We start from the raw sequence: 24,305 nt of genomic DNA, 5'->3' as shown, positions 1-24,305 counted from the left end.
TCTTTAGCAGAACATAGTTTACCATGTGTCTGCTTCAGTGAAACATTCCTTCATATGTTTGCCATAGCAAAACACTAACCACCACAACTGACTTTCCAAAGATTCCTTAAGTTTACACTTTACATAAATGGAGTGTCTTTATCAAATCCATTCTCTCAAGGGCCAGAAAACTATATGAAACAAGAAGTAGAAAGATTGTAAGAGCAAAGGTGGACAGATGATTCCATGTAAACAATGTCTTTCAGATCCAACAAGACTGATACACGTATGAACTCAGAGACTGTGGTAGCATGGATAGGTTCAGTCCAGATAGGGTCCCAGTTTTTAGAGGACTTTTAGGTGCATATTAGTTCCCTAATTAAGAAGTTATCTGCAGGGTTTGGGGATTTAGCTTAGTGGTAGAGAACTTGCCTAGCAAGCATAAGGCCCTGGGTTCAGTCCTCAGCTCCAAAAACAAAAAAAACAAAACAAAACAAAACAAAAAAAAAGCTATCTGCAATTGGCATCCGTGTGCAAAGGAAAGAAACACTTTTCTCTAATGGAACCTCAGTGTATACTAACCACACTGAAGTATAGTTTGCATGCACAGAAGTACTCAACAGTATTTGGTACACTTTTTGTCTCAGATTGCTTTGCCTAGATATTTTTTTGTTTATTGTTTTGCTTGTTTGCATGACATCTGATGCCTTTTTATGTGCTGTGTTGGCTCTTTGCATTTTTTCTTTGCTTTTTAAAATTCTGACTTTGTTGTTGTTGTTGTTGTTGTTTCTTGTTGTTGTTGTTTGCCTTTCTGAAGACAAAGTGAATGAAAATATGTCAATTTAGGTAGGAAGGCAAGGGAGAAGGATCTGGGATGCATCAGTGAAGGAAAACTTTGATCAGAATAAATTGTATGATCAAAATTTACCAACAAAAATATGTCTGAGGAAAAAATAAATTCATGTTAAAAACAAAACAGATGGAGAATAGCTGTATGTCAAAGAAATTATATAAATAATCAGTGTGCTTATATGTGGAATATTAATCCTCTAGTATTTATCAACTTAACCGTGCTTGCGAAGAATAGAGGGTTTCATAAGAATGCTTTGTCATAATGGTTGGAACTGGAAAATATCATCCTGAGTGAGGTAACCCAATCACAGAAAAACACACATGGTATGCACTCATTGATAAGTGGCTATTAGCCCAAATGCTTGAATTACCCTAGATGCCTAGAACACATGAAACTCAAGACAGATGATCAAAATGTGAATGCTTCACTCCTTCTTTAAAAGGGGAACAAGAATACCCTTGGCAGGGAATAGAGAGGCAAAGATTAAAACAGACACAGAAGGAACACCCATTCAGAGCCTGCCCCACATGTGGCCCATACATATACAGCCACCCAATTAGACAAGATGGATGAAGCAAAGAAGTGCAGGCAGACAGGAGCCGGATATAGATCGCTTCTGAGAGACACAGCCAGAATACAGCAAATACAGAGGCAAATGCCAGCAGCAAACCACTGAACTGAGAATAGGACCCTGTTGAAGGAATCAGAGAAAGAACTGGAAGAGCTTGAAGGAGCTTGAAACCCCATATGAACAACAATGCCAAACAACCAGAGCTTCCAGGAACTAAGCCACTACCTAAAGACTATACATGGACTGATCCTGGACTCTGACCTCATAGGTAGCAATGAATATCCTAGTAAGAGCACCAGTGTAAGGGGAAGCCCTTGGTCCTGCTAAGACTGAACCCCCAGTGAACGTGATTGTTGGGGGGAGGGCGGTACTTGGGGGAGGATGGGGAGGGGAACACCCATAAAGAAGGGGAGGGGGAGGGATTAGGGGGATGTTTGCCCGGAAACCGGGAAAGGGAATAACATTCGAAATGTAAATAAGAAATACTCAAGTTAATAAAAAAGAAATGAACGGTATGCACATATAAACACAAATTATAATAAATGTAAAAAGCCATCAAATAAAAAAAAGAATGCTTTGTCATGTCTACCTGCAGAGATTCCATTGAGTTTTAATAACTTTGTCTATTTTATTCCTTGCCATAAAATTTCTGCTAAAATTTCTGACAAAGAAAGGACTAAGCAATTATGCAGCTTAAAGATCTGTAAGAATAAAAGTTAAAAATTGGATGACACACAGCAGATAAAAATAAACCCTTTTAAAAAGTGAAGTCTTTTAGTGTGCTCTCAAAATCAATAGATTTGTAATATTAATCTAAGAGATTAAAAGAAAGGCTATGCCTCAGATAGAAGATACGTTATGGCATGTTGATATACTGTTCTAGACCATAAATCTCTGTCAGAAGACTTCTTTAATTCATCAGTAAATCATGTGTATTAATGGTGTTAATGGTGCAAAGAATACATTTGTAACATGTACATAAAATAGTCAAACTAAGCAGCTGACATGCTATCCATCAAGGCCCCTTTGGATAATCCATAAATTGATTTCATCTATACCTATTTCCTTACCTCCAAACCCTCAGTAGAAGGTAGAATAATTCTATATCCTCCACTGAAAGGGAAAAAATGAATTGATAAATGCACATGTTCCCTCCTCACTTTTGTTGCCTTGTGTCTTAGTTAAATTTCTATTGCTGGCAAGAACCACCATGAGCACAGAAACTCTTTTAGTAGAAAGCATTTAAGCAGAGATGGCTTACAGTTCAGAGATCTCGTTCCTTGTACAGCGTGATGGGAAGCATGGCAGCAGGGAGATATGGTGCTGAAAAAGTAGGTAACTGAGTGGCCTACATCGGGAAGAAAGAGTGACACTGGGCCTGGATCGAGCATCTGAAATTTCAAAGGCTTTCCTTGGTGAGACATTTCTTTCAACATGGGCATACCAGCTAATAGTGCCATTGTACATGAGCTGATGGAGGCCATTCTACAAAGGACCATATACTTGGATTCTTGCTTTTCAGTTGATGCAACTATTTCTAAAGGATTGGGATATGTTGAGGTCTGCTTGGTAGAGAAGTTGTCTTACCGGAGGTAAGTTTAAATTTCAAAAGACAATCTCTGCCTCCCTACTTGGAAAAGATGTGAACTCTTAGGTATTCCTGCTACCATGTCTTTGCTCTGCCAATGGACTCTAGCCCTCTGAAATTGTAAGCCCACTTAAACTGCTTCTTTTGTAAGTTGTGTTGGTTTCTAGTCAAAGCAATAAAAAGTTAACTAAGATGTGTTCTCTTCACTTTCTTTACCTTCTCTTCCTGTCTTTCCAAAATTTTAATAGAATCCAAACTCTTTCTTAAGTAGTAATATTAGATCAAAAATATTCAGAAATTTCTGAGAAAAAGAATTAGAGACACTATAATTAGATGATTAAATATTATCAAGTTGACCATAATCTTGAAGATATATTAAAAAATATAAATTAAATAAATTATATTTGCTAAAACTGAAAAAATAATACTGTATTTAATGAAAGAGTACACATGGAGCAACCCATGGCTCCAGCAGCATATGTAGCAGAGGACAGTCCCATCAGGCATCAATGGGAGAAGAGGACCTTGGTCCTGTGAAGGTTCAATATCCCACAGTAGAAGAATTGCAGGGCAGGGGGAAGGGAGGAAGTGGTGGGTAAGTGGTTGCGGGAGCACCCTTATAGAAGCAGGGGAAAAGAAAATAGGATAGAGGGTTTCTGGAGGGGGAACTGGGAATGGATAATATTTGAAATGTAAATAAAAAATATCCAATAAAAGGACAAATACCTGTAAATTGTTATTGGAGATATGCTGGATCAATAAATTGATAGTTAGAGACACTTCTGCAATAATAATGACTTTACTAGCACTGGGTAATTAAGTATATTTCCAGTATCAGGCATATGTTCCTTCTTGTTGAGCTCAAATATTATTAAGCTGTTGGGAACTGAGAACGAGACCCCCATTGAAGGAATCAGAGAAAGGACTGAAAGAGCTTGAAGGGGCTTGAGACCCCATATGAACAACAATGCCAACCAACCAGAGCTTTCAGGGACTAAGTCACTACCCAAAGACTATGCATGGACTGACCCTGGACTCCAACCTCATAGGTAGCAATGAATAGCTTAGTAAGAGCACCAGTGGAAGGGGAAGCCCTTGGTCCTGCCAAGACTGAACTCCCAGTGAACGGGATTGTTGGGGGGAGGGCGGTAATGGGGGGAGGATGGGGAGAGGAACACCCATATAGAAGGGGAGGAGTTAGGGGGATGTTGGCCTGGAAACCGGGAAAGAGAATAACAATCGAAATGCAAATTAGAAATACCCAATTTAATAAAGATGGGGAAAAAAAAAACAAAGCTGTTGAGAACCACCAAGCTATGAATGCCACCACTTAGGATTATGTGCCATATTGGCTGTGGATATGGTTCATAAACATTATAGCTGGGTAGGAAGCTGGTTGCTTCCCTCTTTTGGAAGCTTGCATGATGCACAATGAACAAGACACAGTGAGCAGGGAAAGCTCACGCTGACTCAGCCTTGCACAAAGAACTGTAAGCAATTGATGGGAACATGGAGTGGGAGAGAAGGTTTGCCCAAAGGAAGATTGCACCAGTTGTTTATCCAATGCCAAGTAATCACCCCTGAAAATATACATACCAGTAAGGTTATATGGACTGGAAAAGTCATATACGTGCATATATACACATGCATATAATAATTAATGAAAAAGAGACCAAGAATTTTAATTTGAACTAGATAAGGGAGGACTATATGGGAAGGTTTTGAAGGGGACTAGGGAATGGATAAATGTAATTATATTATAATCTCAAAACAATAATTCCTATTTTCTAACAAGTTAAAATAAAAACTCTAATGGTATAATAAAGTAAAAAATTATCAGATACTTAAAACCTTAGAAACATAACCAGGGCATTTAACACTGAAAATAATGATTTTCAAATATGCAATAAGAATTAAATAAGAATTAAGAAAGTTTTAATAGCCAGTAGTAAGAATACTACCAAGTAACTATATCAATAACTATAAATTATAAAGCATTAAAATTAGAAATCTACCCAGAATTGCATAGCTATGGTTGAGATGGTATGACATAATTCCTTCCTGCCCCTGGGGCAGAGCGAACAGGGCATGGGCCTCCACTAGTGTTGATGGTTTCTGTGGGCACAGAGATTCTTTGTTCATAACGTACATAATTTATTATATGTTCCTACTTCAGGAAACATTCTCCTGCCAAAGGTGTTAGGGAATGTTGTACATGCCAACATTAATGATACTGTGATAATAAAAACAGCGTGAGTTCAACACATGAGAGTGGGTCTATTTCCTTAGCAAAAATGGCAAATGCTATAAACTTTAGGCCATCTCTTAAGACTGTGGGAATAGACTTAAATATATATATATATATGATTTCTCAACTATGCAAAATATAAGGTGTAATATTAATTATATGAGGGCCTTCGTGGACTTAAAAGAACAGTGCACTATGATACAGCTTGTCAGAAAGATATTAATGAAGAAGATAAAGAGATTTGGTGAGTGGTTATCTCTTGGCCACATTTATTGTATTGCTTGAAAAGCAGGCAGATTCCTGAGTTCAATGTCAGCCAGAGACAGAGCAAGGTCAGACTGAAGAGTATGTAGAATGGTGATCTCAGAGTGAGATCCCACCCAGTTAGTTTATTATTTTTGCTTACAAAGGCAAGCAGATCTCTGAATTCATTTGCCAGTTTTTTTCCCCTTTTTTTACTTGTTCTTTTTTATGAGTCTAACACTTAAGGTCATAAAATGCTGATTTATGAATTACCAAAAATGAACCTAAGGTAGATAATTGAATTGATATTCAAATAAATGACTGGGTTTGGTTTACTACAGCTGAGCTATCTGGATAAGCTGTCTGGAGATCTCTAAAGAGCTCTGACTGGAGCAGAACACAAGGTTGTCAGCCTGTACTCCATGATTGATTTGAGTCTTTCTTTTTGCCACTCCGAACTTCCCTTCTGCAAGAACTCCTTTGCTAGCCAAGGATTGTCCTAGGCAGAAATCTATTTTAACTTGCAACATAATACTAAATAAAACACAATGACATACATTTAAATTATATTGTAAAAGACATTTCACTCTTTATCACATATTAGAAAAGTAATTAAACATCTAGAATCGTGTTTTAATTGTTAATTCAATAGAATTGTATTTACATTTTAAATTTGATCAAAACACATTAATTTCAATTATGAAATGCTCAAAAAATAAACAAAAAATAAAAAAACAGCAAAAAAAGGAACAAAAGTAATATTAAGAGCTGTGAGAAAGACCTAAAGTTAATACATACTTTGTGATTAATCTAGAAAGAGTCAGACAGGTGGTGCACATCCCTCACTTCAGAACTTAGGAGATAAAAGAGAAGGATCAAATTACTAAGTTCAGCTTTGAAAGGCAGCATGTTTGAGGTCAGTATGTGCATGCATAGTTGTTTCTCAAAACAACAATCTTCTAAAGTTAGAAATTTTTTTTCATAAAAATGTAAGAAATATTTATCTCAAATAAAAAATGACTACCATAGTACAGATATTTTAAGCAAATATTTCCATACGGATAGGGTTGTAAAGGAGAGGAGATACAAACCAGAGAAGGAGAAAAATCACTTTTTCTTGTGAATAACAAGTGGACCACAGAAGTACATGGGAAAGGAATGTTCAACAGTATCTCAGTAACTAATTCAAATATTAAAGTATCTGGAGCTGGCATGAATTCTGGCAATAACTAATTTAGTTGCTCATAATGTTGAAAATAAGATGCAGAAGTGACTTTAAAGGTTATGATAGCTTAAGAATCCAAAACAAACAAGGAGAGAAGCCACACTACAGAAAGCTGTATCCGAGTTCTCAATACAGTTATATGCATTTGGTAAATTCAAATAAATCATATCACAGATGTAAATGATTTGTTTATTAATGAAAATATGATGACACAATTAGTTTTCCTTTGTGCTGACTCTGTAAATTTCTCTGGCAGAGCAAATGTGGAGTACAGCCAAAATAAATACAACCCTGAAAGTACCAAACAGAGACTGCCTTTACCAGATGTCAAACACAAAGAGCAACAATAGTTAATTGGGTCTTTTTGGCAGCAATTATTGCATTTCTATCCAAAGTTTCTTCTCCAGTTCTTATTCAGCACAAAGAGTTCGACTTGGATGTGAGGTTGTTCAGCTTGGTTAGCATTTTGCATCGCTTTTGGCTAGACTTGCTGCAGCTAGAATTCCTTGCTTGAGCCTGATGAGGTATAAGAAGCAATGATACTCATTGTTCAGAGGCCTCACACTTAAAAGGATCCTTGAAAGCCCAGTCTAGAAACCCTTGTCTTAGACTAGCAGCATAACGCTGAAGGGGTAGGGGTTGGGGAGCAGTGAAATACCCAAGGTTGTTCTCAGTACTATTTGGATAGCACATCAGAATTAACTGCTAATGTAAGGACCATCAAGCAAGAAGCTTGTTTTAAAATAGCATAGGGACAGAATGAAATGCTGATTTTACTGACACTATTTCTTATGTAAATTCTTTGCAAACAAGAAAGCTGAATCCACATCTAATCCCAAATGTTGAACCAAATCAACATATATATATATATATACATATATATATATGTGCTAGAGTTCAAGAAAATTGCAAAATATCAACTCTCTTAAGGTATTGATGAGTTAAAAACAATGTGACATAAACAACTCCATAGAAATGTAAAAGTTGGTGTAAAAAAAAGACTGTATGCAAATTAAGATACCAAAGCCTGGGTATATCCAACACCATGGTCTTTGAGTTTGAAGAACTTTCTGTTATGTTTAAACAGATAAAGGGAAGATAAAATCTCTCTGCATGGAAACCACAACAGATTTTCAAAAATAGAGTTTGACAACTTTTAAAAAGTATTTCTTTTAGGGTAAAAACAATATTTATTTAGGACCAAATTAATAAATAGGGAAATAGGAACATTATGATTTATATTTGCTTTAGGCAATATGAAATGACAGAACTGGTTTTAGCTTAAAATTGTCATGTAATGTAGAACATACAAAGACAGTCAATATTGTCTCCTTTCTTAGGTTAAAAAAATGTCATATGTGTACAGACTATGTAGCATGGTCTGTACCACTATTTACATAACAGAAGTTAACAATCTGAGATTAGATTTTACCATTTAGCATTTAGGATTTCCCTGAACTCTTAAAAATACTTCCAGAATATAAAGTCATTTCTATGGAATCTAATTATTTATTTGCTATCCAGGTGTTAGGATTCTTATGTACCTTTAAGCTCAGCCAACAAACACTATAAATTGTTTTTGGCCAAATTGATAGAAATGAACCTTTTTTTCAATAGTATGTTGCTTTATTCTATTAATATTGTGTTGTTTTATTTTAATTAGGATAAAACTAACTTAATTGTTAATGATGATACTGAAGTTGCTACATATATATGGTCAGTAGCACAATTCCTTGGGTAAAATATTCAATATTTTGTAATTTTAAGAAATACTAAAAACTGCCAAATAAGTAGCACACTTCCAAGGCCACTGTGCCAATCTTGTCTTTTCTACAACTTAAACTTTGTGAGAACAAATGTTGCTTCATTATTCAAATGACATGAGAAATACCAGGGATCACCACAGGAAGAATATTGGTTTCCATTAGTAACAGGCCACTGTCCCTTAACTGTCCCATGGCCCCAGTTCTTAGGTTACCATTGCTGTGTAATCTGTGCATAGTTTGGGGAACAAACACCTTGGGTAAGAGAAAGGGAATGAGAAATGTAGAAACACGTTTACAAACAATAAAATAATACTTAAAAAGATAGTGTATTTAATATTATTTTAGGGCAACACTAACCAGAGCCATAGATAGGCAGCTATCTTTTCATGTATGATGACAATATTTCCAGAGCTATAGGTGGGGCTGTTTCCCATCCATAAGTAGAACCCATAAGCCTTTGAGAGAACGAAGACCATGGGGCTGCCTCATTCTCACAAGCTATGAGATAGCTGTAGTTTAGGCTGGAGGACCCATCAGACTTGTGAGAGAAAATGGGAGTTAAAGCAAAGTAAACTGTTTTCTTTGATTTGATGAACATCATGAAATCATCAGAGAGATAAGTAGGGACTTTAATAACTCAAACTTATAATGGTTTAGACAAATACTTTATTAGTAGTAAAAAATTTCAACATTCTTTACTAAAAGTGTAATTTGTATATCAGATGTTAGGAACAGAATGAAAACAAAACTTGAGTTTTTCACTTATTAGTACATTTTTTTGAGCCTGAGAGATAGAGCTCAGTGGATAAAGGAGCTTCCAGCCAGGTCTGATAACCTGATTTTGATATTTAGCTTTCTCACAGTGAAAGGAAAGAACAAATTATTTCTTTATTTGTTATTTTAAATTTTAACATTGTTTATGTGTGTATATCTGATTGTGTATTTGTGTACATGAGTGCAGTGTCCATATTGGCAAGAAGTGGTTGGATTATCCCACAAATGGGTGCTGGGAACCAAACTCCAGTCCTCCACAGAAACAGTGCATTCACTTAACTTTGGAGCTATCTGTCCAGCCCCCAAAACATTTTCTAAAGTTTGTCCTCTGAACTCCATATGCATGTTGTGGTAAGAGTACACACAAACACACACATATGCACACATACACACACATACACACATAAGTGCACACACACAATAAATAATAAACAATTAAATACATAAACAAATATTTATAAAAAAGAACAGCACTGTATTACATAAAATTGTATCCTACTGAGTCATTACTTTTATTTATATCTTTGAAGGAACAATATCAATTTACTTACAAATGTACACAAATGTTTACTGCATATTCTTTGTACCTAATATTTCAGTATCCAAGAAAATTATTAATAAAGTTGGACAAAATTATTTATACCATGGGAATATTTCAAATTTTACAGATATTTTAATACCACCTTAGTCATTATTTTTCCAAAGCAAATCTATACAAATATGTTGACAATTTTTTATGTAAATTATGCTGTCTGCATTGAAAGTAATTTATGCTTTTCAACTGCCAACACTTATGTAATGACTTTATTGGTTTTAGATTCATTATTTTTTATCCTTCTCTACCCTTCACTCCTCACCCCAAAACCCAAGTTTATACCTCCCTATTCAACCACTTCCCTTTAATCCATTATACCCATGCAGTCTCTCTGCTCCATAGTTTCTCAGTGATTTACTAATCACTCTGGAAAAGTCAAATTAAACCCACATCTATATAGAAAGCATACAAATGGCTAAGAAATATGTTCCACCTTCTTTTCCACCAGGGAAACACAAATGAAAATGACGTGAGATTCATCTCTGTCAGAATGGCTATGATAAAAACAAACAAACAAAAACAAACAAAACTACCACCACCAACAAAAGCGGGATCGATATTGTGTGGATATGGAGAAAGGGAACAATTACTCTCTACTGATGGACATGTGAATGGTTTAGCCACTGTAGAAATAAGTATAGAAATTCCCTTTTTAAAAATCTAAGTCTAGAAATAGAACTACTATAAGACCAAGTTATATCACTTGAGTACATTCCATATCCCAGTATAAAGATACATGCTTATCCATCCATCTGTATTGTTTCTATATTCACAATAGTCAAGAAATTAAAATAATATAGATGCCTGTCCACTGATAAATAAATGATGAAAATGTGGCAATTTTTTGAATGTTTTTAGGTGGGTGACTACTTTATACCTAACCTTATAATGTATCCTTTGACATTTGTAATGATGTAACCCCTGTCCCTAGTCTTCCCACCTGTCTTTCCACTTTAAATTGAGTTTTATAATGCAGGGTCATTAACCCTTTCTGCATAGAGTATCCAGAACTAGGCTTTTAGCATTCCTTCTAAGCTCTGCCCCAAGGTTACAGGGCAACAGCCAGGTAGGCCTGGCTTACTGTAAAAGAGGCTGCTTGACTTCTCCTCCCTGTCTTACTCTCTCTGCCTGTTCTTTCCCTGACCACTTTCAGCCTCTCTTCCCTCACCCCCCACCAGTTCTACCACATGCTTCTGGCCAGTCTCTCTTCCTCTCAGTCTCACTCTCCTCTCTCTCTCTCTCTCTCTCTCTCTCTCTCTCTCTCTCTCTCTCTCTCTCTTTCTCTCTCTTTCTCTCTCTCCCTCTCTCTCCTCCCTTCCCTATCCCCTTCCCCATGCCCTCAATAAACTCTGTACTATACTATACCCATGGTATGTCTGGTACCTCACGGGGAAGAGTTGCTTCAGCATAGGCCCACTGAGGCACCTACTCCCACCTTTACCATACCTGGCTCTATGAAACTTATCCTTGGCTCCTTTCTCACTTTTACAAAGCATAACATAGGTTCAATAAAGCAATCTGAGACTTTGATCAGTGTCTATTCAAGGGTATTAGCCTGAGAAAATGGAGTGGCTTCCAAACACTAAGATGTTGTAAGCTTGTTGAGATGTCCCAAAAAGAAAAGCTTTGTGTCCAGCCAAACTGTGAGCCTGAGACTACTGTAGTGGGACTCCAGAGTTGCAGCTCCAATTCCAAGAACCAGCAGGAGTCAGTCAAGGCTGCCACTATTTGCATAGTCCTTGTTTGCACAGCTTCTTTGCAAGACAGAGATATGCAGTGTCTCAAACTCACCTCCAATTCCCAGAACTGAATACAAGTCAATGCAAAATGCTGTCATTCACATAGTAGTAAATGTAGCCTTAGTAACCACATACAGTATACTGGAAATAGCTAAATGGAAAAGCACTTCTGAAAAATGGAGATTCTTTTTTTTTTTTTTTGGTTCTTTTTTCCGGAGCTGGGGGAGATTCTTTTTATGAAACATACACTCCACATGTTTCTCCTATTGTGCCCCAGCAAAGTGTTCTTCTCAGAGTTCTAACATTGTTTTCCTTCTACTCTGTATAAAGTTCACTAATCTCTTCTCACTAACTTCTTCCCTCCAACCATAGTGACGAGTCCACCACTTCCTTTGAATCCTGCCTGCAATATATGATTGGACGCTGTTGGGAAACCTAGAACTCACAGAATGCCCAGATTGCCCCAGTTGTAATAATTCTTATGTCTGGAGGAAGTGCCCTCAGCAGACCTCTTGGCTGCTCTGTATGAATTTAAAATGGCTGTGCTTTAAAAGATCTGGCTGATCTGTAGTGATTTATATAGTGTTCTAGAATCACCGAATTCCAGAAACTAGAAGTAGAATAGTCTTTTCTTTCTTTATTCATTAAGTTTGCATGTCACTAGAAAGAAATTTACTAAGCATTCCAGAAGAAATCCTAGTTCTTAACCCCAGCAGCCTCTGGGTTCAAGATTCTGAACCCATTGTTTTTAGTCTTTACTTGGCTACAGTAAAATATATGAGTGTGGAATTTTTGTAGAGTAATTTTTCATTATAGAGCATTGCTTCTATAATTAATATCTCTGTGCAACATAAAATAGTTTTCAAAAAGCTGATAGAACTATTGTGGACTTTTTATTGTTTTTCTTTATTTAAAAACTTGTCCTTAGTTCTGAAACTAACCCAAACATAACAATATCAATGTTGTATTAGCCACACAACTTATGAATTGAATCTCTCTCTGTCTTAGTTAGGGTTTTATTGCTGTGAACAGGCACCAAGACCAATGTAAGTTTTATAAAGAACAACATTTGATTGGGACTGGCTTACAGGTTAAGAGGTTCAGTTCATTATCATCAAGGTAGGTGCATGGCAGCATAGCTGTATCCAGGCAGGCATGGTCCAGGAGGAACTGAGTTCTACATCTTCACCCAAGGGAAGCCAGGAACAAACTGGGCATCCTCAGACAGGTAGGAGGAGGGCCTCCAAGCCCACCTCCACAGTGACACACTTCCTCCAACAAGGCCACACCTTCTAATAGTGCCACTTCCTGCTCCAAGCATATGCAAATCATCACACTCTCTGTATATATAGAAAAGGGGCTTATTGGAACAACCAACAGGATACATTTCCAACTAATCCAGCAATGGAAGGAAAGTCCAAGAATCTAGTAGTTGCTCAGTTCCACAAGGTTGGCTTCCTCAACAAGTTTTCCGTATATGCTAGAATCACAAAGAAGTGGACTTTAATGTCAGTGAAAGAATGGATGTGTTAGCAAAGGGAGGACACATAGGCAAAAAGCAAGATGTTCCCTCATCCAAGTCCTTATATAGGCTTCCAGAAGAGGGATGGCCCAGATTAAAGGTGTGTCTTGCAGCCTCCAGACCCAAATCAGAGGTGTGTCTTCCTTCTTCAAAGATCCAGACCAGAAGTGGATTCCCCAGGTGCAAACCAAGCAGAGCATCTCCCATGGGCATCCCATCTGGATGGTAACTCATTACAGATATATTCAAGTTGACAACAAGAAAAGTCACTACGAATGCCATGCCATGGTACCTTTATTTTTCTTAAGTTTTATGTGTTTGGATTCAAAGTTTTAGCTCAGTTGATTGTGATTCTAGTTATGAACCTTGATGTCACTGCAGGTTCTATGAACTTAGATCTTGTTAGAGGAAAACATGCAGCTTAGTAACACCATACAGAAAAAAAAATCTTTCTCTGTTTACCAGACAGTTTTAAAATCTCAAAAAATCTTAAGTAAGATTTAGTTGAAAATCTTCACTTGAAAACTGTTCACATTAAGTGGTTGGTGTTTTTAAAGCTCTCTATAGACTACGCTCTCTATGTTAACCACCATTGTAGACACCATGGAGCTGATATCGCTGTGGCCCCTTAGAGAATGTTTGGCACCTTCATCAGAGCAAACAGGCAGAACACCAGAGAGCAGCTGGAGTGGTGCTGTTAACACTCCTTAGTGAGAAGGAAAGGGGCACTGCCACCACACCCTCTCCTGGGATTCCATTTCTTTCTCCTGCCGAGAGGGAGTAGATATTAATTTGTTTACACCTTGTCAGAAAGAGAATGCAAAATGAACATATGTGAAGACTCACATCAATCCATAAACACGCCACAGAGAGTCGCTCTATGTTAGGAAACAGAGGATTGGTGAATAAAATGGATTTGTTTACAAAGGAGAGAGAAAGAGGGGAAAAAATCTTAATTTTTTCTATCAAGTGACTCTACTGCATTTTTTATAGAAGATAAAGGACAGACATACAACTGAGCTAATTTATCTTTGCATTAACTGCCAGAACTTTACCAAATCTCTTCATGTAGTTCAAATTCCTCTGACTGACTCCAAAGCTTCAAACATTAGCAGCCAATCTTCCAAAAACCTCTACCATCTTTTGAAACCCTTTGGTACATGTCTGCTTATTCAAGCCCCAGGATTCCTGAGACTCCTCTCCTTCACACTGTTTCACTTCATGGCCAGGTCTTGAGAGCAGAACTTCCATCAGTGATATGAGACATGTGTGGGAATAAACAGTAAGTGAGGTTTACTCTTCACGTGCTCACTTTTCTATGTTCAGATGACTCCACACCCTCCTGCACTGGAGTAAATTGCCTTACAGAGCTCCTTTGGCTTTGATCCTGCTTTCTTTTGTGGCAGAGTCCTATTCCAACAGTCTGTATATGAACAGAAGGTCACCAATCTTCTTTCTCAATTCCACAGGGCCACTGTCCCCAGATAAAGAAACACAGATCATAAATGGAATAGAGGGACCTAGTCTTCTATTGAATGAGCTCCTACATCCATAGGATATGGAATCCCAAGTGGTCATCCCTGAACATATCGATATAGGACCAATGCTAAGTAGGCTGAGTAGATTGAAGACACATGTGAGCATCTCTCTCTCTCTCTCTCTCTCTCTCTCTCTCTCTCTCTCTCTTCTCTCTCTCTCTCTCTCTCTCTCTCTCTCTCTCTGTGTGTGTGTGTGTGTGTGTGTGTTTCTCTCTCCCTGTTGTGTGTGTGTGTGTGTGTGTGTGTGTGTGCACAGAATACTCAAAGACAGAAGGAGAGAGGATATGAGGAGTTTGAGGTGGGGGTGAAAGATAAAAGTACCATTGATAAAGTGCCCATATATGAGGGTTTTCAAACATTTTGGCTATAATTAATGATTAAATAAAAATTAAAGGTGGCTTCCTGGTTGCTGCTGCCGCAGAGAGCCCATGGGCAGCACCCCGCGAGCAAATTTGAGCCTCGAGACCACAGGTAAGACCAACTTGTCTGCTGCAAGAGAGCTGACTGGTGAGATCGGGACACACAGAGGCAGAGTTCATCTAGGACCGGGCACGTCCTGTGTTTGCCGGAGGTCCCACTCCCGCGGATCCCAGCCGGCAGCAGCTCTCTGCTCCCAGACCCCTTGGGAAAGAGGCCTCACCGCCTGGTCAGGTGGGCACTCCTGAGGCTGCAGAGCGGAAGACACCACCAGCACTGCCCACCCCTGCCCACATCCCTGGCCCAAGAGGAAACTATATAAGGCCTCTGGGCTCCCGTCGGGGAGGGCCCAGGAGCGGCAGGACCCCTGCCTGAGACACCGCCGGAACCTGAGGGAAACAGACCGGATAAACAGTTCTCTGCACCCAAATCCCGTGGGAGGGAGAGCTAAACCTTCAGAGAGGCAGACAAGCCTGGGAAACCAGAAGAGACTGCTCTCTGCACACACATCTCGGACACCAGAGGAAAACACTAAAGGCCATCGGGAACCCTGGTGCACTGAAGCCCCCGGAAGGGGCGGCACAGGTCTTCCTGGTTGCTGCCGCTGCAGAGAGCCCGTGGGCAGCACCCCACGAGCTAACTTGAGCCTCGGGACCACAGGTAAGACCAACTTTTCTGCTGAAAGAAAGCTGCCTAGTGAACTCAAGACACAGGCCCACAGGAACAGCTGAAGACCTGTAGAGAGGAAAAACTACACGCCCTAAAACAGAACACTCTGTCCCCATAACTGACTGAAAGAGAGGAAAACAGGTCTACAGCACTCCTGACACACAGGCTTATAGGACAGTCTAGCCACTGTCAGAAACAGCAGAACAAAGTAACACTAGAGATAATCTGATGGCGAGAGGCAAGCGCAGGAACACAAGCAAAAGAAACCAAGACTACATGGCATCATCGGAGCCCAATTCTCCCACCAAAACAAACATGGAATATCCAAACACATAAGAAAAGCAAGATCTTGTTTCAAAATCATATTTGATCATGATGCTGGAGGACTTCAAGAAAGACGTGAAGAACTCCCTTAGGGAAACACAGGAAAACATTAATAAACAAGTAGAAGCCTACAGAGAGGAATCGCAAAAATCCCTGAAAGAATTCCAGGAAAACACAATCAAACAGTTGAAGGAATTAAAAATGGAAATAGAAGCAATCAAGAAAGAACACATGGAAACAACCCTGGATATAGAAAACCAAAAGAAGAGACAAGGAGCTGTAGATACAAGCTTCACCAACAGAATTCCAGAGATGGAAGAGAGAATCTCAGGAGCAGAAGATTCCATAGAAATCATTGACTCAACTGTCAAAGATAATGTAAAGCGGAAAAAGCTACTGGTACAAAACATACAGGAAATCCAGGACTCAATGAGAAGATCAAACCTAAGGATAATAGGTATAGAAGAGAGTGAAGACTCCCAGCTCAAAGGACCAGTAAATATCTTCAACAAAATCATAGAAGAAAACTTCCCTAACCTAAAAAAAGAGATACCCATAGGCATACAAGAAGCCTACAGAACTCCAAATAGATTGGACCAGAAAAGAAACACATCCCGTCACATAATAGTCAAAACACCAAACGCACAAAATAAAGAAAGAATATTAAAAGCAGTAAGGGAAAAAGGTCAAGTAACATATAAAGGCAGACCTATCAGAATCACACCAGACTTCTCGCCAGAAACTATGAAGGCCAGAAGATCCTGGACTGATGTCATACAGACCCTAAGAGAACACAAATGCCAGCCCAGGTTACTGTATCCTGCAAAACTCTCAATTAACATAGATGGAGAAACCAAGATATTCCATGACAAAACCAAATTTACACAATATCTTTCTACAAATCCAGCACTACAAAGGATAATAAATGGTAAAGCCCAACATAAGGAGGCAAGCTATACCCTAGAAGAAGCAAGAAACTAATCATCTTGGCAACAAAACAAAGAGAATGAAAGCACACAAACATAACCTCACATCCAAATATGAATATAACAGGAAGCAATAATCACTATTCCTTAAATCTCTCAACGTCAATGGCCTCAACGCCCCAATAAAAAGATATAGATTAACAAACTGGATACGCAACGAGGACCCTGCATTCTGCTGCCTACAGGAAACACACCTCAGAGACAAAGACAGACATTACGTCAGAGTGAAAGGCTGGAAAACAATTTTCCAAGAAAATGGTCAGAAGAAGCAAGCTGGAGTAGCCATTCTAATATCAAATAAAATCAATTTTCAACTAAAAGTCATCAAAAAAGATAAGGAAGGACACTTCATATTCATCAAAGGAAAATTCCATCAAGATGAACTCTCAATCCTAAATACCTATGCCCCAAATACAAGGACACCTACATATGTAAAAGAAACCTTACTAAAGCTCAAAACACACATTGCACCTCACACAATAAGAGTGGGAGATTTCAACACCCCACTCTCATCAATGGACAGATCATGGAAACAGAAATTAAACAGAGATGTAGACAGACTAAGAGAAATCATGAGTCAAATGGACTTAACGGATATTTATAGAACATTCTATCCTAAAGCAAAAGGATATACCTTCTTCTCAGCTCCTCATGGTACTTTCTTCAAAATTGACCATATAATTGGTCAAAAAACGGGCCTCAACAGGTACAGAAAGATAGAAATAACACCCCGGCGTGCTATCGGACCACCACGGCCTAAAACTGGTCTTCAATAACAATGAAGGAAGAATGCCCACATATACTTGGAAATTGAACAATGCTCTACTCAATGATAACCTGGTCAAGGAAGAAATAAAGAAAGAAATTAAAAACATTTTAGAATTTAATGAAAATAAAGGTACAACATACCCAAACTTATGGGACACAAGGAAAGCTGTGCTAAGAGGAAAACTCATAGCGCTGAGTGCCTGCAGAAAGAAACAGGAAAGAGCATATGTCAGCAGCTTGACAGCACACCTAAAAGCTCTAGAACAAAAAGAAGCAAATACACCCAGGAGGAGTAGAAGGCAGGAAATAATCAAACTCAGAGCTGAAATCAACCAAGTAGAAACAAAAAAGACCATAGAAAGAATCAACAGAACCAAAAGTTGGTTCTTTGAGAAAATCAACAAGATAGATAAACCCTTAGCCACACTAACGAGAGGACACAGAGAGTGCGTCCAAATAACAAAATCAGAAATGGAAAGGGAGACATAACTACAGATTCAGAGGAAATTCAAAAAATCATCAGATCTTACTATAAAAACCTATATTCAACAAAACTTGAAAATCTTCAGGAACTGGACAATTTCCTAGACAGATACCAGGTATCGAAGTTAAATCAGGAACAGATAAACCAGTTAAACAACCCCATAACTCCTAAGGAAATAGAAGCAGTCATTAAAGGTCTCCCAACCAAAAGAGCCCAGGTCCAGACGGGTTTAGTGCAGAATTCTATCAAACCTTCATAGAAGACTTCATACCAATATTATCCAAACTATTCCACAAAATTGAAACAGATGGATCACTACCGAATACCTTCTACGAAGCCACAATTACTCTTATACCTAAACCACACAAAGACACAACAAAGAAAGAGAACTTCAGACCAATTTCCCTTATGAATATCGACGCAAAAATACTCAATAAAATTCTGGCAAACCGAATCCAAGATCACATCAAAACAATCATCCACCATGACCAAGTAGGCTTCCTCCCAGGCATGAAGGGATGGTTTAATATACGGAAAACCATCAACATGATCCATTATATAAACAAACTGAAAGAACAAAACCACATGATCATTTCATTAGACGCTGAGAAAGCATTTGACAAAATTCAACACCCCTTCATGATAAAAGTCCTAGAAAGAATAGGAATTCAAGGCCCATACCTGAACATAGTAAAAGCCATATACAGCAAACCAGTTGCTAACATTAAACTAAATGGAGAGAAACTTGAAGCAATCCCACTAAAATCAGGGACTAGACAAGGCTGCCCACTCTCTCCCTACTTATTCAATATAGTTCTTGAAGTTCTAGCCAGAGCAATCAGACAACAAAGGAGGTCAAGGGGATACAGATCGGAAAAGAAGAAGTCAAAATATCACTATTTGCAGATGATATGATAGTATATTTAAGTGATCCCAAAAGTTCCACCAGAGAACTACTAAAGCTGATAGACAACTTCAGCAAAGTGGCTGGGTATAAAATTAACTCAAATAAATCAGTTGCCTTCCTCTATACAAAAGAGAAACAAGCCGAGAAAGAAATTAGGGAAACGACACCCTTCATAATAGACCCAAATAATATAAAGTACCTCGGTGTGACTTTAACAAAGCAAGTAAAAGATCTGTACAATAAGAGCTTCAAGACACTGAAGAAGGAAATTGAAGAAGACCTCAGAAGATGGAAAGATCTCCCATGCTCATGGATTTGCAGGATTAATATAGTAAAAATGGCCATTTTACCAAAAGCAATCTATACATTCAATGCAATCCCCATCAAAATACCAATCCAATTCTTCAAAGAGTTAGACAGAACAATTTGCAAATTCATCTGGAATAACAAAAAACCCAGGATAGCTAAAGCTATCCTCAACAATAAAAGGACTTCAGGGCGAATCACTATCCCTGAACTCAAGCAGTATTACAGAGCAATAGTGATAATTGGTATTGGTACAGAGACAGACAGATAGACCAATGGAATAGAATTGAAGACCCAGAAATGAACCCACACACCTATGGTCACTTGATTTTTGACCAAGGAGCCAAAACCATCAAATGGAAAAAAGATAGCATTTTCAGCAAATGGTGCTGGTTCAACTGGAGGGCAACATGTAGAAGAATGCAGATCGATCCATCCTTATCACCCTGTACAAAACTTAAGTCCAAGTGGATCAAGGACCTCCACATCAAACCAGACACACTCAAACTAATAAAAGAAAAACTAGGGAAGCATCTGGAACACATGGGCACTGGAAAAATTTCCTAAACAAAACACCAATGGCTTACGCTCTAAGATCAAGAATCGACCAATGGGATCTCATAAAACTGCAAAGCTTCTGTAAGGCAAAGGACACTGTGGTTAGGACAAAACGGCAATCAACAGATTGGGAAAAGATCTTTACCAATCCTACAACAGATAGAGGACTTATATCCAAAATATACAAAGAACTCAAGAAGTTAGACCGCAGGGAAACAAATAACCCTATTAAAAAATGGGGTTCAGAGCTAAACAAAGAATTCATAGCTGAGGAATGCCATGGCTGAGAAACACCGAATGAAATGTTCAACATCTTTAGTCATAAGGGAAATGCAAATCAAAACAACCCTGAGATTTCACCTCACACCAGTGAGAATGGCTATGGTCAAAAGCTCAGGGGACAACAGATGCTGGCGAGGATGTGGAGAAAGAGGAACACTCCTCCATTGTTGGTGGGATTGCAAACTGGTACAACCATTCTGGAAATCAGTCTGGAGTATCCTCAGAAAATTGGACATTGAACTGCCTGAGGATCCAGGTATACCTCTCTTGGGCATATACCCAAAAGATGCCCCAACATATAAAAAAGACACGTGCTCCACTATGTTCATTGCAGCCTTATTTATAATAGCCAGAAGCTGGAAAGAACCCACATGCCCTTCAACAGAGGAATGGATACAGAAAATGTGGTACATCTACACAATGGAATATTACTCAGCTATCAAAAACAACGACTTTATGAAATTCGTAGGCAAATGGTTGGAACTGGAAAACATCATCCTGAGTGAGCTAACCCAATCACAGAAAGACATACATGGTATGCACTCATTGATAAGTGGCTATTAGCCCAAATGCTTGAATTACCCTAGATGCCTAGAACACATGAAACTCAAGACGGATGATCAAAATGTGAATGCTTCACTCCTTCTTTAAAAGGGGAACAAGAATACCCTTGGCAGGGAAGAGAGAGGCAAAGATTAAAACAGAGACTGAAGGAACACCCATTCAGAGCCTGCCCCACATGTGGCCCATACATATACAGCCACCCAATTAGACAAGTTGGATGAAGCAAAGAAGTGCAGATCGACAGGAGCCGGATGTAGATCGCTCCTGAGAGACACAGCCAGAATACAGCAAATTCAGAGGCGAATGCCAGCAGCAAACCACTGAAGTGAGAATAGGACCCCCGTTGAAGGAATCAGAGAAAGAACTGGAAGATCTTGAAGGGGCTCGAGATCCCATATGTACAACAATGCTAAGCAACCAGAGCTTCCAGGGACTAAGCCACTACCTAAAAACTATACATGGACTGACCCTGGACTCTGACCCCATAGGTAGCAATGAATATCCTAGTAAGAGCACCAGTGGAAGGAGAAGCCCTGGGTCCTGCTAAGACACAACCCTCAGTGAACTAGACTGGTGGGGGGAGGGTGGCAATGGGTGGAGGGTTGGGAGGGGAACACCCATAAGGAAGGGGAGGGGGGAGGGGGATGTTTGCCCGGATACCGGGAAAGGGAATAACACTCGAAATGTATATAAGAAATACTCAAGTTAATTAAAAAAAAAAAGAGTTCAGTAAGCTGTGGTCAACAACTATCACTTTTGGAGGAACAGGTTCGGACCAAAGATAACGTTGTCAGTGGCGTAGAACAAAATGAACAAAATGAAAACAACGCAAGATTAGGAATGGAAACTGGCAAAGGTTCCCTCTGGATCAGTGTGAACCTTCATTAGGATAACACTCCTTCTACTCGATAGGTGAAAGGGAGGATGTCATGCAAATCTGCTACACCTGACTTCAATAAAATCATCTTTATGTGTTATCCCAAAAAAAATTAAAGGTGAATATTCAGATTCCTATTAGCTAATGCAACCTGTGGGATTCTTTACCTAGGTTTTAACCTAGGCTCATTACCTAGGTCCTGCCACTCATGCTCCTGAGGCAAATATTTTCTCAAATGACTCCTCCAGAACATTTAACATTTTTATTATTACATGTAAAATGTACCTAATAAGTTCTTGTATTTGGTGGTGGTCTGAATGAAAATGGTTCCATCGGCTCATATTTTTGAGTGTGTGATCCCTAGTTGTTTGATAGGTTTAGAAAAACTAGGGTTTGTGGCCTAGTTCAAGGAGTTCTGTCATTAGGCTCTCTCTCTCTCTCTCTCTCTCTCTCTCTCTCTCTCTCTCTCTCTCTCTCTCTTTCTCTCTCTCATGAAAAAGATCTAAGCAAGATCTGAGTCCTTGAATCAATGCTAAGTCTGTATGCTGCCATGTCCCCGAACCATGATGGTCATGGGTCATGGACTCACCCAATAAAAATATAACTAAGATCCCTAATTAAATACTTTCTATGTTCGATTTGATCATGATGTGTTTTCATAGGAATAGGGAAAAAAAGGACTTCTTCTTCTTTTTTTTTTTTTTTTTTTTTTTGCTTGTCTTGTTTTCCACATTTGTGGTTCCCGGATTGTATTTTTATGTTTTCAGTTGAAGTAGAGTCTCATCATTTCATACTCTATTTATCTTCGCTGGACCACTCTCATTGTCCCCCAGCTTTCTAATTAAAAGTCTCTTTTTTTCTATGGTAATTGCTACACACATATACACACAAATTTATAAATTTGAACTGTCTAAACATTTTCTAATATTAGAGAAAGAGAATACAGAGAGAGAACTAAAACGAAGAGTTATTTGCCAGTAGTATGGAAAGAACAGTAAAGGATTTTCAAAATATATACAAACATAAAGGTGATCTCAATAAAATCCTTAAATAGTGGGGAGACAGAGACCCAACTGGACATCTCTCATCATCAAATGAAGTTTCCTGTACCAATACTGTCTTACAACTCTTTCAGTTGTTGGACAAAGGAGTCCCACGGGAACCGCAAACAAGCCAGATAATTACCATGACTATAAGCTTTCTCTCCAAAAACTGAAAAAAGGGTCCTATCTCTTTCTCTTTTTTTCTGTTTTAACTTTTATTTTCTTAAAATGCAGATATAGTTCAGTCAGTTACAGAGGATACCTTCCCTTCCAGTCATTGCGGAGATTTGACAGTTCTTGATACACAACAACTTTTTCCTGTAAGGGATGTATTGCCATAAATGCAAGCATATGCTTTCTTCATATCTCAAAGTATGACTTGTTTCAGGCTCCAAACAGTAGTGAGCATGGAAGTCCCACAATAGAGTTGAAGTTACCATAAATGGAGACAATGTTTTAGTTTAAAATATTTTTACATCCTTCTGTGAGAATTTTAAAGCCTCTCTGACTGACTGAATTTTTTAACCGTTTTTTTTTTATGAATTTTTTTTACATTTCAAATGTTATTCCCTTTCCCACTTCCCATCCATAAGCCCCCTATCCAATTCCCCTCCCCTTCTTCTGTAAGGCCGTTCCTCCTCCCCAACTATTCCCCTTCAGGCCTCCCCACCTGACATTCCCCTGCACTGGGGGCTCCAGCCTTGGCAGGACAAAGGGCTTCTCCTCCAGTTGGTGCACACAAAGGCAGCTGTTACATATGCAGCAGGAGCCATGGGTCTGTCCATGTGTAGTCTTTTGGTAGTGATTTAGTCCCTGAGAGCTCTGGTTGGTTGGTCATATTGTTCTTAAAGAAGCCAGGTTCTATTTCTTTTTTTTTTTTTTTATTAACTTGAGTATTTCTTATATACATTTCAAGTGTTATTCCCTTTCCCGGTTTCCGGGCAAATCCCCCTCCCCCCTCCCCTTCCTTATGGGTGTTCCCCTCCCAACCCTCCCCCCATTGCCGCCCTCCCCCCATAGTCTAGTTCACTGGGGGTTCAGTCTTAGCAGGACCCAGGGCTTCCCCTTCCACTGGTGCTCTTACTAGGATATTCATTGCTACCTATGGGGTCAGAGTCCACCTATACAGCTCATTGAGCACAGATAATTCTAACTGGTGCCCACACAAAGCTTTCACAACAAAGTGCTAAAGGCTAGCATCTTTGGTACAGGAAGGTACTTTGCCTGCTATCACAAAATAAGTGTAAACAACAAGCTAACAAGAGCCCATTTAATGATGCCCTGACTGCAAAATATGGTGGCATAAAACTTGTGGGAGTAACCAATATCTGGTTTGACTTAAGAAGGCCCACTCCAGGGTATTAAACCCATGTACACTGTCTGGGTAACCAAAAACCTAAGACAGGAAAGACCATGTACCTAGTGTAAAGCTAAACACTACCAAATAAAACAAAACACAAATAAACACACACACACACA

The 24,305-nt window shown here is 38.8% G+C and overlaps 1 protein-coding gene across 2 annotated transcripts in view; it reads right to left on the bottom strand.

Annotated features, from left to right (window-relative positions):
• Txnl4al1 (thioredoxin-like 4A like 1) overlaps positions 1-24,305 on the bottom strand; it is a 404,800-nt gene that overhangs the window by 158,091 nt on the left and 222,404 nt on the right. Inside the window, exons 4-5 of one of the 2 annotated variants that reach the window (XM_063282868.1) lie at positions 19,050-19,061; positions 14,113-14,132 (exon numbers count right to left, since the gene is read on the bottom strand). In XM_063282868.1, the coding sequence (XP_063138938.1) occupies positions 14,113-14,132; positions 19,050-19,061 (32 nt within the window). The remainder of the gene's footprint in view (positions 1-14,112; positions 14,133-19,049; positions 19,062-24,305) is intronic. The other variant, XM_039103593.2, reaches the window with a different exon arrangement.

This window comes from Rattus norvegicus, chromosome 2 (assembly GCF_036323735.1).
Source record: "Rattus norvegicus strain BN/NHsdMcwi chromosome 2, GRCr8, whole genome shotgun sequence".
Lineage (NCBI taxonomy): Eukaryota > Metazoa > Chordata > Mammalia > Rodentia > Muridae > Rattus > Rattus norvegicus.
Note: the sequence above shows the minus strand (reverse complement) of the source record. Positions and strands in the feature narration are given on the sequence as shown.